The following is a 13,629-nucleotide window of genomic DNA, read 5'->3' as shown; positions in this document are numbered from 1 at the left end:
CACATTTTGCTATAAGCATCTATACGACAACAAGATATTAAAAAAAAAAAAAAGAAAAGAAAAGAAAAGAAAAAAGACGAGCAGAGGAAAGCCCAGAGCAGGGAAAATTGTACAGCACCTGCTCCTTATCAGACTGAAAGGTCATAGCAAAACAGTGGCTTAATTTTTTGCTGTGCCTCTGTAGCACTGGAGACAGCGACCTTACATAATGGACGGCCCTCCACCACCACCGCCTCCTCCTCATGGAGCAAACCCGCGGAGTGACACCGGACCTGGAGATGGCAGCAGGTACCGCAAATCTACAGATTTGCCTGAAGGCCCTTATGATATCTTCATTATCCCGCCTCATTCTGCGGGAGGGGGCTTTTTATACCTCCCCTCGCTCCAATGCCATACAAACAGCTTCCTAGCAGGTGTCGCTGTGACATTGATGGGCGTCTACTTTTATTTCAACGCATTACCCACTCTGAAAACCTGGTGTGCAACTGTTGTGGCCCGCGGCGGAATGGGCGTATTCTTGCTCGCCTTTGGAATTGGCCTCGTCAGCTGGGCCATTGGCAAGGCCCAAGCCGAGGGAGTTTTCCGTCAACGTTCTCGCTCAAAACCTACCGCTTCCAGCAATGGAAGTACTTCTCGTGGGCCTCCTCCTGGACCTCCTCCAGGTGGTCCTCCCCCGGGCGGACACGGCCCTCCGCCACCTGGCGGAGCGGGCCCGGGGCCTGGAGCAGGCGGCGGCTCTTATCAAAATTACGGCGGACATTATGCTGGTGCTGGGTTCCCTCCTCCCCCTAATCCAGGGGCTGGATTTCCCGGAGGGGGAGGACCATACCCGGGGGCTGGAGGGCCATATCCTGGTGCTGGACCTCAATATCCAGGAGGGCATCAGTATAATAGGAATAGCTACCCTGGAAGCCGCCAGAGCTATGGAAGCTATAATTCTCCGCCCTCTCCAGAGCCTCATAGACGTGACACTCGACGTTCCGAATCCCCGGGACCTCCGCCTCCACCAAGGCGTGAAGCACCGCGGCCAGCATCTCCACCGCCTCCACCACCAAATCATGAACCCCGTAGGCCCGAGACGCCCAAGCCACAATTTATGCCCAAAGAACCTGAGCCAAAACCTGAACAAAAACCGGAGCCTCCAAAACCAGAGGTTCCAAAGAAAGAGGAACCAGCACCAGAAGAGCCAAAGCCAGCTCCTCCACAACCTGAGGCTCCAGCACCTGAACCGCCAACGAGGGAAATCCCCAAACCAGAAGAAGCTAAGCCAGAAGAACCTAAACCCGAGCCTCCAAAGCCAGCAGCTCCAAAACCAGAACCTCCGAAACAGCCTGAGGTTAAGCCAGATCCTCCAAAACCTGCAGAGCCTGCTCCTCAACCGGCTCCTCAGCCCGAGCCTCCAAAGCCAGAAACTCCGAAAGAAGCACCTACAGTAGACCCAAAGATGGGCGAGTGGGAGAAAGCTCGTGAAGAAACGAGGAGGAGAGAGGAGTTGAAGAGAAAGATGGAAGAAATTAAGCGTAAAAGGGCAGAAGCAGAACGCAAGAAGAAGGAAGAAGAAGAGAAGAAAGCTCGTGAGGAGCAAGAGAAGCGTGATAAGGAGAAGCGGGAACGGGAATACCGACTGTGGAAGGAGAAGAGAGCCAAAGAAAAGGCTGCCAAAGAAGCGGCCGAGAGAGAAGCAAAGGCAGCCCAGGAAGCAGCCGAAAAGGAGGCTGCAGAGAAGGCTGCGAAGGAAAAGGCCAGACAGGAAGCTGCAGCGCGGTATGCGGCCGCAAAAGAAGCTGCTGCGGCCAGACGAGCTGCCGCTGCAGCGTCCGCAGCCCCCTCAGTCGCTCCATCAGTTTCATCAACCACAAAACTATCGTCAACTACCAAAGTCTCTCCTGTCAAGCCAAAGTCCCAGACGGCTTCGCCAGAAAAGAGGTCTCCATCGCCAGAGAAGCGACCAGCACCAAAGTCTACACAGAGCAAGCCTCCTTTCCCTTCCGTCAAGACAGCAACCACGGATGCAGAAGACGATGGATATTCGTTTCGCCCTTATGACCGACCAAGATCAAGTATCAGTCGGCCTAGCCAGGCAGCCTCGGTTATTTCAGAGTCGACTTATGCTCCATCTCAATCTACTGCAAACACCTCGCCTCCTCCATCTCAACGTGGACCATATTCCACCAAGGATCCTAACAAGATTGTCATCCACGGCGTATACACCTTTAATAATGCATTCATGAAAACTCCTATTGCCCAATTGGTATCTGGAGTAGGCTCAGTTACGGATGGACTCATTCTGCGAATGACAACGGAAGGCATGTTCGTTGACGATGATGTCCGTGGAGTAGCGCAGAGAGAATGGGATATCAAGGCATGGACTATGAAGCTAATAGAGGTATGGTGCCCTTTGCACTCCACCAATGGCAATCATCCTGCTCGCTCAGGCAATGGAAAGCTCAATCCCTTCCGGTTTGGCAATTTGCACTCGTCATCCAAGCAGCCTAGCAGCGAGGATTCAGATGCTTTCGTTTCAGGAATGCTTCATACCTGTAAAGACCAATGCCGTTTTGGGGTGAGCAGTGCTGCAGACTCGAGTAGTTCTTATCATAGTGCTGGCAGTGGTATTGACCAAGCTATTCTACAGACAGCGGAAGCTCGCGGCCTGCACATTATCCGAACCAGCATCAGAGATCAAGACGGCAAACGGTTCATCTTTGTGCTTGACGAAAGCGAAGCCTGGAAGGTTGCCCTTGGTCTTAAGTGTCTGAGAAAAGGTAGTCAAGTGCGTGCTCTGGGCGTATGCGGTCTACCGGCCAACGAAGCTGCCTCCATTCTCGGCAACCTAGGCTATTGATATCAGTGGTTTGTCCGGTATATCTGGGATGGTCCATTCAATCTGCTTCTCCCGCCATACTTTTTCTTCTACTTTACTTTTCTATACCCCTTTATGCAGGAAAACGTTTTTTGTCATCCTGTTTGAATATTTGTCTGTTTCCCTCTTATTACCTATTTATTCGCCCTGGAGGTATCATGATAGCTATGATCAGAGCATTTCATCTGCTTCATTTTAGCGATGGCGTTATGAGTTTTTAATGATACTGCACTCTCCTATGTCCTGAGCCTCCTCTTTTACTTGCTTCTAATATCTTGATAAAGTGCCTTGACTACTTTCTCCTAGAACGTTCTGCTCTGACTTGAGGGAACAAGCATGGAGTTACATCTAAAGGGGCCTCTGTTATCCTGGCTATAAGACTCGAGCGTTTTTGCCCCTAGAGTCCAGCTAAATCTATTTTAATCATCCCAATCGGCAGTGCTGTAATGAATCCTTCTCTACATCGACATCTAGTTCGTATCCTCCCTGAATGCGCCCTTCCCACCATCCCAGGGTGGCTTGCGTAACAGCGACTCTCGTTAAATAAGCAAGCAGCGACAAGCAACTCAAAGCAGCCGCCAGTCAGCGTTTCACAGCAGGGTCGGTTGGTTAATCTTCCGTGCCTGGGCGGTGCAGGCCAGACCAGACCAGGCTGGGGGGAAATGCGGCTGCCTGGCCATCGTCGTCAGCGTCCTTTGCGGCCGTATCTTCGATTGCGTGAAGGAGCGCCCTTGCCTGGCCATCCGAGACGTATATTATTTTGAATATATTGGACAATACCCAAGAGACAGCCACTTCCATCGAAGCCTGGTTCTAGTCGTCTTTAATCTATAGCGAACAACTATTGAACGATCAGGCTAGCCATGGGTAACCCCAAGGGAGAAGAGCTCGAGGAGCAGCAGGCTCCCTTGCTGCCCCAGTACTCCGACGACTCAGATACCGTCATGGGCGACGAGAAGATATACACTCCTCCGAGCACTGCATCAAACAGCGGCGAGTCCCAGCCAGACCTCCACGCAGAGACAGCCATCGAGGACGCCCGTGAGAATGACCGGCTTCTCGCGAGCTCTCCACCGCCAGGCTACCGTGACCACATCCGCTCTCCGGGATGCCCCAGGGGGGATCTCAATGTAGACATCAAGGATGACAGCGCCGTCAAGAAGGAAGATTCGCCTGAGGAGTCTGCCAGCTGCCGTCAAGGACCAGGCCGATTCCGTCGCTGGTGGAGGGCTAGACGTCGGTGTCATCGCCGCGAGGACGGCGGACGTCGTGAGCGGTCTTGCTGTGTGAAGATATTCATCGCCTTGAAGGCAGTCCTTGTTGTCTGGCTCTGTCTTTGGCTTGTCCGCTGGGCCGCAGTCCGCTTCATCAGGGTAAGGTGTTAAATCCACAGGCTTACTCCCTTTGAACTAGTTTTGATAGCCCATTAACTAGTTATTACATGGTTTATGGCTAACGCTTGAGCTGCTCTCAGAGACATCATCGCCATCATCACCACTCGGTTGGATATCATAACTATGGCTTTGGCTGCCACTCAAAGTCTTCTCGAGAGATAGTGGTTAGAGAAAGGGAATCCTGGATCTATGGAAATTACCCTCTATACGACTTACTAGACCTTAGGACTAGAACTGGATCCATTTATGTTACCATCGTGCCGCAGCCAGCCCACCAAGACGATCCAACTCGCCCTGCAAGGATATCCATAAGGTCGAGAACTGGCAATGTCTTCGTGAGGTTCAAGATGCCCGACGATGCCACAGTTATCAGTGATGCTCTATCCACATATGACATGGAAAAGCCTCAGCCTTCCCTCTTCAAAGAAGTCTTCTTCAAAGATCCGGCTATGAATCACCATTCATGGCCATCGAATTCCTCCTCTTTACCCCCTCGCCCATATGAGATTAATATCGAAACCAGGAGTGGAAATGTGTTCGCCGTCCTTGGATTCTCTACCCATGCTTCAGTCACAACTCGAAGCGGTAACATCAACACTCACCTAACTCCCCTCGTCTTTGAAAATACCACTTTCTCTCATAACAGGAGATGCAAGCGCTGTGACGACATCTCTATAACCACGCAAACTCGCTCTGGTAATGTATCGCTGAAAGTTACAGAGCCATCCTTCATCGCTCTTGAGAAATCTGAGCACATACCGGAGGCTCAAGATAATACCCCCCATCCCAAGATACGCATAGATACTCGCTCCAATAGCTCCAGCAGACAGGAAAAATGGAACCGTATCCTGGAATCTCTCAACAAGAAACCCAGCCATGCTGAAGTTAGGCCATGTAACCATCCGGAGCTTAGAGTGAACGCCTACCATATCAGCCGTAATTCGGCTAACATGGCCATTTCTTACCCTCATTCCTGGGCGGGCCATGTCGTTGCTACGGATTTCCGGCGTGGAAATGTCGTTCTGCGAGGCGAAGGCCTGGAAGTTGTTCGTCGATCTCGACACGGTTTTCTTGCTGCTAAGAAGCCTACGGTTGGACGTGACGACAAGAAGAGCTGGTGGGGAAGCGAGGGAAACATGAGTGTAGGCTTGGAGTCCCGAGGACCCGTGGAGTTCGATATCAGAGGTTAGGGAGGATGAAATAAAGTCTACAAAGTAATCGTTTTCTATGATTCACTCCTTGTTCAAGCTCCTCGTTTGTGTTGATTATTAGTAACTATTTTCTTACCTTAAATTGATTGATTAGCTAGTTACTTTGAGAATCAATAGCATTCTCTTCTTGCCAAACCATACAGTGTATAAAACCCTTATCCGCCGACTTCCCATTGCTTGCCGATAACTGTCATTATTCTTAAAGCACAAAGAAACAAACAACTTCCTCAGAAGAGTAACAAACAAATTTCCATATAGCGGTATAATATAGAGAAGCCTGAAGATGATATACCCTCGAGGGGATGGGAAAGATAACTGATAGGCATATCTAAGTGTAGTTTGGAGTAAACAAAGGGTTTGATGTAAATAGTGTTTGCAAAGAACGGATATATATATATATTTCCCTACGCTTGACTAATCTTTTCTTCGGATTGTGTGTTTCGCATGCTAGTAGAGGCACTTGATTTCTCTACTGTCTCTCTCTGTGAGATCTCTTCATCCATACGAATATATTCATCAGGGCGACTGAGTTGGGTGGCAGCTGAGGGAAGAATTAGCATAGATGTATTTGATTAAAACAGCGAAGGCCTTACTTTTATTAAATGCAACAATTATACCCCTATTCGCCTCGAAATACCGATCAATATCTTCCAGAGTTCGATTTGCTGTCTCTGGATAAAAAAGGTACGTGATCGGGATGAATGAAAAGCATATCACTGCCCATATAATCCAGAATCTCCAACCTAGATTTTCAATGCCAGGGAGGGTGATCTGTACTACCATATAATTCTGTGAAATTATCGTTAGTTACGATGAACATCAATCACTAGGAATGGGAAATTGTGTCTTTACCATAATCCAGTTTGTAGCCATAGCCAGAGACGCCCCTTTAGTCCTCATTTCCAGGGCATTTATCTCCGTTGGGTATAACCATGGGACACCAAGTACTCCCATACCGAAGCTTGCAAAGAAAGCAAAGAAGAACGACACAGCCACTATTCCAAGTTTGTACTTATCTCCATGCCCGTTTTCTGATAGGGACAGGGAGATAGTGATGGCTATGAAACATATAGAGCAGGCCAGGGAGGACGACATCATCACTTTCCGGCGCCCATAACGCTCGATCACGAAGTAGGCAAGGCAGGAAAAAACCAGATAGTCAACGCTCCCAGCTGCTGCGAGTATGCGAGAAAGAAGCGGCGAGAGATTGAGGGCATGTATGAAGACATAGGACATGTAGTATCTAATAAGGTTAAACCTCGGTATATACTAAAACGGACCCAGTGTGATACTTACGAGGTGACATTGATTCCCGATATTTGATTCATTGCCTGCATACATGCCCCCAGAATCATCCGCCTAAGAACACCGGGTGGCCCTATTATATGATTTTTCTTAGCTAGGTATACCCCGAGGGAACTTTGGAAGACTCGCCTTTTCCCATAAGCAGTTTAAACCATGTATAAGAGTTCAGATTCTCCCGATCTAGCACATCTTTGATGACGTTGAATTGGGTTTTGACAGAATGAGAAGTGGACGTTGCTCCGTTACCTTCCAGTGCAGCTAGCACCTCTAGTGCTTCACCGTACTGCCCCTTGCGGATGAGTAGACGGGGAGAGTCTGGTAGAAAAGGGCACATGGCGTATATGCAAAGAGTAAAAAACACCTGAAATGCTAGTGGAAATCTCCATGCAACGCTCCCTTTAGCAAAAGAGAAACCAAGCGTTAACCAGTTTGAAGCAGAAAATCCCATTATACAGTTTGCCTAAGCCGAGTCAGCTAGTTAGTGGATGGATAGTTACAGGGAAGCACCAGGGATATTCATCTCACCATTTGAATAATAACAAGCTTCCCTCTGCTGTTCATTTTACTAGTCTCAGACTGCCATACCCCAGCCGTTGAGGTGTTCATTCCAGTGCCTAAACCAGCCACTACTCTTCCAACCATCATCTGAGGCACGCCATAGGCAGAAGCTTGGATGATACCACCGATAGCAATGATAGTGCTGCCTACTATTATCTGACGGGGTCTGCCAAAATAGTCTCCGGTCCATACAGTTGACATGGCACCAACGAAACATCCAATATTGTAAACAGATGTCATGGTTCCTTGTAGGTTTGTGGATGGATAGCCCATTGTTTGTAGGAAGTCCTCCCCAATAAGGACGTTGCCGAACACCCCCTATCTCCAAGTTAGTACGGGTCGAATGGAATCAACCAGAGCTTGAAACAGACCTGGTCATAACCGTAGAATATGAGGACCGTAGATGCAGCTATAGATATCCATATAGTGAGTTTATCACCCGACCCTCCAAGATATTTCTTCGCCATTGTTCCCTTTGGGTAAGCAATTTGGTATCATTTGATTCAAACCTTGGAAGACGAGAAGGATAGCGGATAGTAGGTATGGTATTCTCGGCTAGGTAGACTACCGCACCGGGAAGACTTCCGCGACGCAGTGTAACAAGCACCAGGGCTAAATGGTGAGACAGGTTGGTCGTCAGGAATGAGTGGCCCAGGTGAGGAAGCCGCTTTTATTAGACGACTGGGGCTCCATCGTGGTTACCAGCCATCCAACCGCGGCTATCCTCGTTCTCTCCCCACAATTGCAGATCCGGGTAAGTTGTCACTCCCAAGGTATCGCTATGAAATCAGGGTTCTGTCTTTTAGTTATATGCATCTCGCTTGACTGGCGATCCCGAGGCGTACAGAAGGACACAAGTCGCTCAATGCTAAGATAACCATGCAATTAGCTAGTAATCTGAAATGGATGTCCCCCATGTATTTCAGAACTCCACGACCACAAGAAGTATCTATTCATCCTGCTCAATAGAGACTCTTATTAGGTTTTTCGATTGCGTTCACCTTGGGCTCCGTTTAGCCGGTTATGTTAGTATTGGAGGTTATTGTAAATCTATGTTGTATCATTGATACAGGTGCCGGCCATTTAGACGCTTTTAATCAACCCATTGCTATCTGTTCAACTCATGGACGGACAGAAATACGTCAGTTAAAAAGGAAGGTTGCTCTATTTCTTATACCAGCTGTGTTCGATGTTGAGATGAAGAGGCTCAAAGGAACTCGGAGATAAGGCCGAACTTAGGGTTTAACTAACTAGTCACGTGCATCTTTGTTTACTTCAAAGGAGCCTCGACGTGTTTTTTTCAACAGTCTCTATCAAAACAAACAACGCCCTCTGAATTGTATTATTACTTCTCTACGCCAGAGATATTCTGCGTACCTGTATCAGATTTTCACCTTATGAGCTCATTTTTTTTTCCTTCGTATTCTTCTTCAGAAAATTTTTCTTCACATATTGCGACTTTACTTCACTCTACTGTCAAGCATTATTCATCAATTCCTCTCTTGGCCCCTACATACCTCTTACAGTTGGCACCTATTAATTAAACATGGAAACCTCGGATTTTGAGGTCCGTATCCCTGTACATCCGGGCGAGAAAGAAGACTACAATGATATCAACATGCTAGACACGTCTTCTAGCGATGCCGGCTTCTCAAGTGATGAGGAAACTCCAAGCAACGGTCAAATCTCACAAGAAGCAAAACCAAGCGTGACTATTGTCAACGAAGAGCTGGAGGAGCTGGAGGGAAAGTCAAAGGAGGGCTTCCATATCCTCGCGAAGCTGGAGACCATATTGAAGAAATATCCATCTTCCACTGGAGCCACTGAAGCCCTACGCAAACAAATCTTGGAGACTATAGATCAAGGCAAGAGCCATCCCACAATCACAATAGGCGTTGTTGGTGCCACTGGTGCTGGAAAATCTTCTTTAATAAATGCACTGTTGGGAGAGAAACGTTTAGTTCCTACCAGTGGAATGAGGGCGTGCACTGCAGCGATCACAGAAATCTCATATTGTCACGGGCCATGGAACTATGAGGCTGAGATTCAGTTTGTATCTCGGTCAGCGTGGGAGGAGGAAATGCGCCTTCTCTTCGAAGACATGCAGGATGGTCTCGATGAACTTCCCTCCACTTATGACTCTGAATTTGGCATAGCATGTGCCAAATTCAGAGCTGTATACCAGCTTGACCCCAGGAATACCCCAATTGAAAAAATCATGGAAGTCCCTAACGTTGCTACAGTACTTGGTTCTACTAAGTACATGTCTGGAAACAATGCAACCGACTTTTACAATGAGCTTAAAAAATATGTGGATAGTGAACCACGTCGTCTAGTTTCAGACCAGGATATCATGGATACCAATAATACGATACCACAGAATAAGTCCATGCAATTGTGGCCACTTGTTGAGCTGGTGCGCCTACATGTCAAAGCACCCGTTTTATCCACTGGGGTGGTACTTGTGGACCTCCCGGGGTTGCTGGACGTCAACACGGCCAGGGGAACTTTGGCTCAAAAATACATAAAAAATTGCTCTAGCCTGTGGGTAGTCGCGCCTATCACTCGAGCTGTCGATGATCATTCGGCGAGGACACTTCTAGGGGATGGTTTCAAGCGGCAGCTGCAGCTCGATGGCGGGATGGGCCAACTGGCTTTTATCTGCAGCAAGACCGATGATATAAACTTGTCGGAGGCAGCAGATGACCCCGGACTCAAACATGCGAGAGAAGCGTTGGATAATTTTTGTGATGAAAAAAAGCAGGAGGCCAAAGTCATGAGCTTGAAAATACAGGGCCTTAAACAAAAGGACAAGCGCATAAGGGTGAAGTTAGAGAAACTGATCGACTTTGCGATGCAGGACGATACCGAAGTTGCCCCCGAGATCAACCCTATACAGAGCCCTTCTAACCATGGTGCCATGAACATATCTCCATCGCCATCACCCAGCCCCCGAAAGCGCGAGTTCATGGTTTCCAAAAAGAGTTTAACAGAAAAACAAGCCACAGTTAAGGCCCAACTCCAGTCTCTCGAAACTGAGGTTTTATCTGTTAGAAAGGAGATAAAACTTAAGCAACGCGAATTCGAGCGTTGCTGTATAGAGAAACGCAACAATTACTCCGATACACGAATAAGAGAGGATTTCGTGGCTGGACTTCTTCATCCCAGAAACACCAGCCAAGATGAAGAAGGCACCATGGCCAAGGAAAAATTAGATGTTTTTTGCGTGTCATCTAAGGCATTTCAGATATTGGAAGGTAGGTTAAAGGAGCACAAAGTAATGAAGGGGTTCATAACCCCCGAGGATACTGGGATACCCCAGCTCCAAAGATACTGTTTGAACCTAGGCGTTACGGCCCGTATGACAAACCATAGCAATTTTTTGAACAACCTTGGCCAATTAGTCAATAGTTTACAGCTTCAGACATCAGGGCAAGATGAACTGTCACTCCGCTCAAACCAAGACGACCAGGAATTACTTCAGGCTGAGTTCAACAAACTCAAGGAGGTGAGTGTGTTATAATTAATTTTTTCATTTTAAATTGATTCACTGACCCTTGTCAGGTTTTAAACACCACGATCCTCAACCTGTCAAACACTTTATTGGGAATAAGGCAGCATCTATATGCTAATCTTGGTATGTCCCATTTCCAAACTGCATCGAGAAGTTTGAAGTTAATATGTGTAGATAATGCCGCCATTGCAGCTAAGAATGCGGCTGAAAGGGCGCCATCTCGGTGGAACCGAGTCAAGAAGCATGGAGGAATTTCATACCCCACTTACAAAGCTATCTGCCGGAGATTTGGCGAATTTCGTGATGGAAAGGGGAATCACTACGTAAGTAAACCAAGTAATTATACCTGGTTCATAGGGAGCTAACAGTTCTACCACAGAATTGGAATAAAGAATTGTAGGTCTTGCAAACAGCTTTGAGGTTCGAAGAATGAGACTCATGTTTATAGGGCCGACCCATTAATGGCAATTATTGGGCTAGCCTGGGAAAGGTAATCTTAATGTTTTCAACTTCAATGTTTCTGATGGCCATGCTAATTATTACCTAGGACTTTCAGACAGATCCCTCATCTGTTCAACAAAACTTCGGATTCTCTACGGAGAGATATAGCTGAATTTCACAGGGACGTGATGAAAAATGTCCGAACGCTTAATGAGAGCGACTCACGATCCAAAATCTTAAATGACCAATGTTTAAGATATCAGGAAAGGATCAAGCAAATTATCCATTTTGTCACTGATAAAATGGATTCCAAACAAAAGGAACTGAACCGTATTTTTATCCCAAGCATAACAACGGCTTTGAGACCTGCCTACGGTGAAGTTTCCACAATCAAGGGTATGATTTTCAATCTTCGCTTAAAATTTGTATTGAAAATAAAGCTAAATTATTGTTATTTTTAGGAGCTGGTTCATTCCCAAAAATAAAGACCATAATGGCTAACCGTGTATCTCAGTCCAAGAACGACATGTTCCTAGGTACTGTCGATATTATCAAAATGGAACTCGAAGAGTTAGTCAACGCCCTTGTTGACATAATCAGCCTCGATGTCGGGAGGATTTTTGATGATATGGGTGATGATTACTTGACGGGGGTGAAAAGCTCAAGCGAAATGATGGACAAACCCCTCAAGGAGGAGCTACTTTCATTTTTGAATAGTACGTCACTCTTTGGTGACATTGCCAGAGAAGAAGAGCTGCCTGGAGATAATGCAGATCCAACGGACACCGTTCTTGATTCCAAGCCAGCAGTAGTAACTGCTATGAACGGCTCCGAAGTCAATCATGAGCTTGAGCACATGGATAACTGAGGAAACATCGAGCTCGACCACATTATCAGAAGGACTTGCCAATCAATCTGCTTTTTCTTCTTCTCTAGATCCCACCTTATCCCTTATTTTCCCTACCCCTACTCCGTGTAGTGTCTCCAGCAGGGCTACACGGACATCATTTGCTTTCTTTTGTTCAAATGTGTGATTACTTTTCATGATACATTTTGAGGGTTCTAAGTTCAACACGAGGACTCTACTCAGGATAACAGATGACAGTATGACTTAACAAAATATGCTCGTCAGACTGTTTTGAGATTTCAACATTCCTACGGAGGCTTTGATACAGATTCATCCACATGTCCAAGCTTTCAGATTCCACAACCCAAATGCTAGTAAAGATGAAAAAATAAAATAATAATATGTTCTTTTCACACTTTTTGAGCGCATATCTGTTTTGAGTCTCCGTTGTCAAGCCCATACCGCCGTACCCCTAGGTAAAGTAACAGAGTGCAACCGGAAACTTGCTACTTGTCCGATTGTAGTACATATCTAGTAGTCGGCCAGTAGTCCCGAGGCATCGATTCTGATACTTTGATACAGGTGGCCCTCAGACTATGCCCTGATCTGTCGTTGCTAACCGCCGTGACTGGGGGCACGTCCGCTGCACTTGTTGCAGTTTCATCATCGTGGGGGCATTGAAAAAGAGTAGAATGGGGAAAAATTCGATCCACGCTACCCTAAGGTAAATATAGAACTACCCAAGAGTTGGATGACTTTGATCGTCCAGAAATCGACATCTCTAGCTTTATCTACGATGTGAGATAACTAGTTACCAAATGTCAGCTGCCACCAAAAATAGCAACAGGGCATCAGCTTTTCGTTTAATCCGGATGAAAAAAAGATTGACATGCAGAGAGATCCATATGATAACTCTAAAGACAATGCAAAGCTGTTTACTAGTCGCAAGCCTCGGTTTATGGTATCAATGGGGGAGCAGGCATCATGAATAGGGAATGAATGCACAGCCTGCAGCAGCGCAGGGACGACGTGGGTTCGCAGAATAGAACTCAGTACATGAGAACAGACGATCGTTCTATTGCAGTGGAGCAACGACAGCCCAGAATCACTGGCGATTGGACTTCGTTCTCGATCAGAGGCAGCAAAGTGCCCCAGGCCCGGACAAGGCCTGCAGCAAGTGGTGCATACAGTGGCATTCACGACCTGCCAGACTGCTAACTGGTTACATCCAGCCTAGCCGAAGCAACGGAACCAGATGACACACGGCGGTTAGAGAGTCATGCAGAGTTTTCCTCCCCTGTTAGCTCGCACACGGATAGCAAGAATAACAAGGGGGTTGCTGGGAGTGGGCGCTTCCGTCTCCCTTCTCTGCATGAAATAAGTAACTAATAGCCTGCTGTCCCGGGCGACGATGCTTGTTCGAGAAGTGTTTCCCAATCACAGCGCTCCCCGGGGGACTCTCGGCTGTTGGATCCCTGGAATCGAGGCCCTTTTTA

General features: G+C 47.2%; 4 protein-coding genes across 4 annotated transcripts; 3 read left to right on the top strand and 1 right to left on the bottom strand.

The window, feature by feature from the left end:
• Positions 1–208: 208 nt before the first annotated feature.
• ARB_05677 (uncharacterized protein) lies at positions 209–2,845 on the top strand (the record flags this gene model as incomplete). Its single annotated transcript, XM_003016232.1, has 1 exon — positions 209–2,845. One exon carries the CDS (start codon positions 209–211, stop codon positions 2,843–2,845), a length of 2,637 nt encoding a protein of 878 aa, XP_003016278.1.
• Positions 2,846–3,726: 881 nt separating this feature from the next.
• ARB_05676 (uncharacterized protein) lies at positions 3,727–5,447 on the top strand (the record flags this gene model as incomplete). The annotated part of the gene is made up of 2 exons (XM_003016231.1): positions 3,727–4,236; positions 4,338–5,447. 2 exons carry the CDS (start codon positions 3,727–3,729, stop codon positions 5,445–5,447), a joined length of 1,620 nt encoding a protein of 539 aa, XP_003016277.1.
• Positions 5,448–5,872: 425 nt separating this feature from the next.
• On the bottom strand, positions 5,873–7,604 carry ARB_05675 (hexose transporter protein; the record flags this gene model as incomplete). Its single annotated transcript, XM_003016230.1, has 5 exons — positions 5,873–6,009; positions 6,062–6,239; positions 6,321–6,711; positions 6,878–7,233; positions 7,299–7,604. The coding sequence occupies 5 exons, from the start codon at positions 7,602–7,604 to the stop codon at positions 5,873–5,875; spliced, it is 1,368 nt and encodes a 455-aa protein (XP_003016276.1).
• Positions 7,605–8,877: 1,273 nt separating this feature from the next.
• On the top strand, positions 8,878–12,154 carry ARB_05674 (uncharacterized protein; the record flags this gene model as incomplete). Its single annotated transcript, XM_003016229.1, has 5 exons — positions 8,878–10,839; positions 11,020–11,168; positions 11,294–11,335; positions 11,393–11,682; positions 11,748–12,154. The coding sequence occupies 5 exons, from the start codon at positions 8,878–8,880 to the stop codon at positions 12,152–12,154; spliced, it is 2,850 nt and encodes a 949-aa protein (XP_003016275.1).
• Between the last annotated feature and the right edge of the window lie 1,475 nt (positions 12,155–13,629).

The sequence above is a fragment of the Trichophyton benhamiae genome (assembly GCF_000151125.1).
Source record: "Trichophyton benhamiae CBS 112371 chromosome Unknown contig01145.0, whole genome shotgun sequence".
NCBI lineage: Eukaryota > Fungi > Ascomycota > Eurotiomycetes > Onygenales > Arthrodermataceae > Trichophyton > Trichophyton benhamiae.
This window is presented reverse-complemented; position numbering and strand designations above follow the sequence as displayed.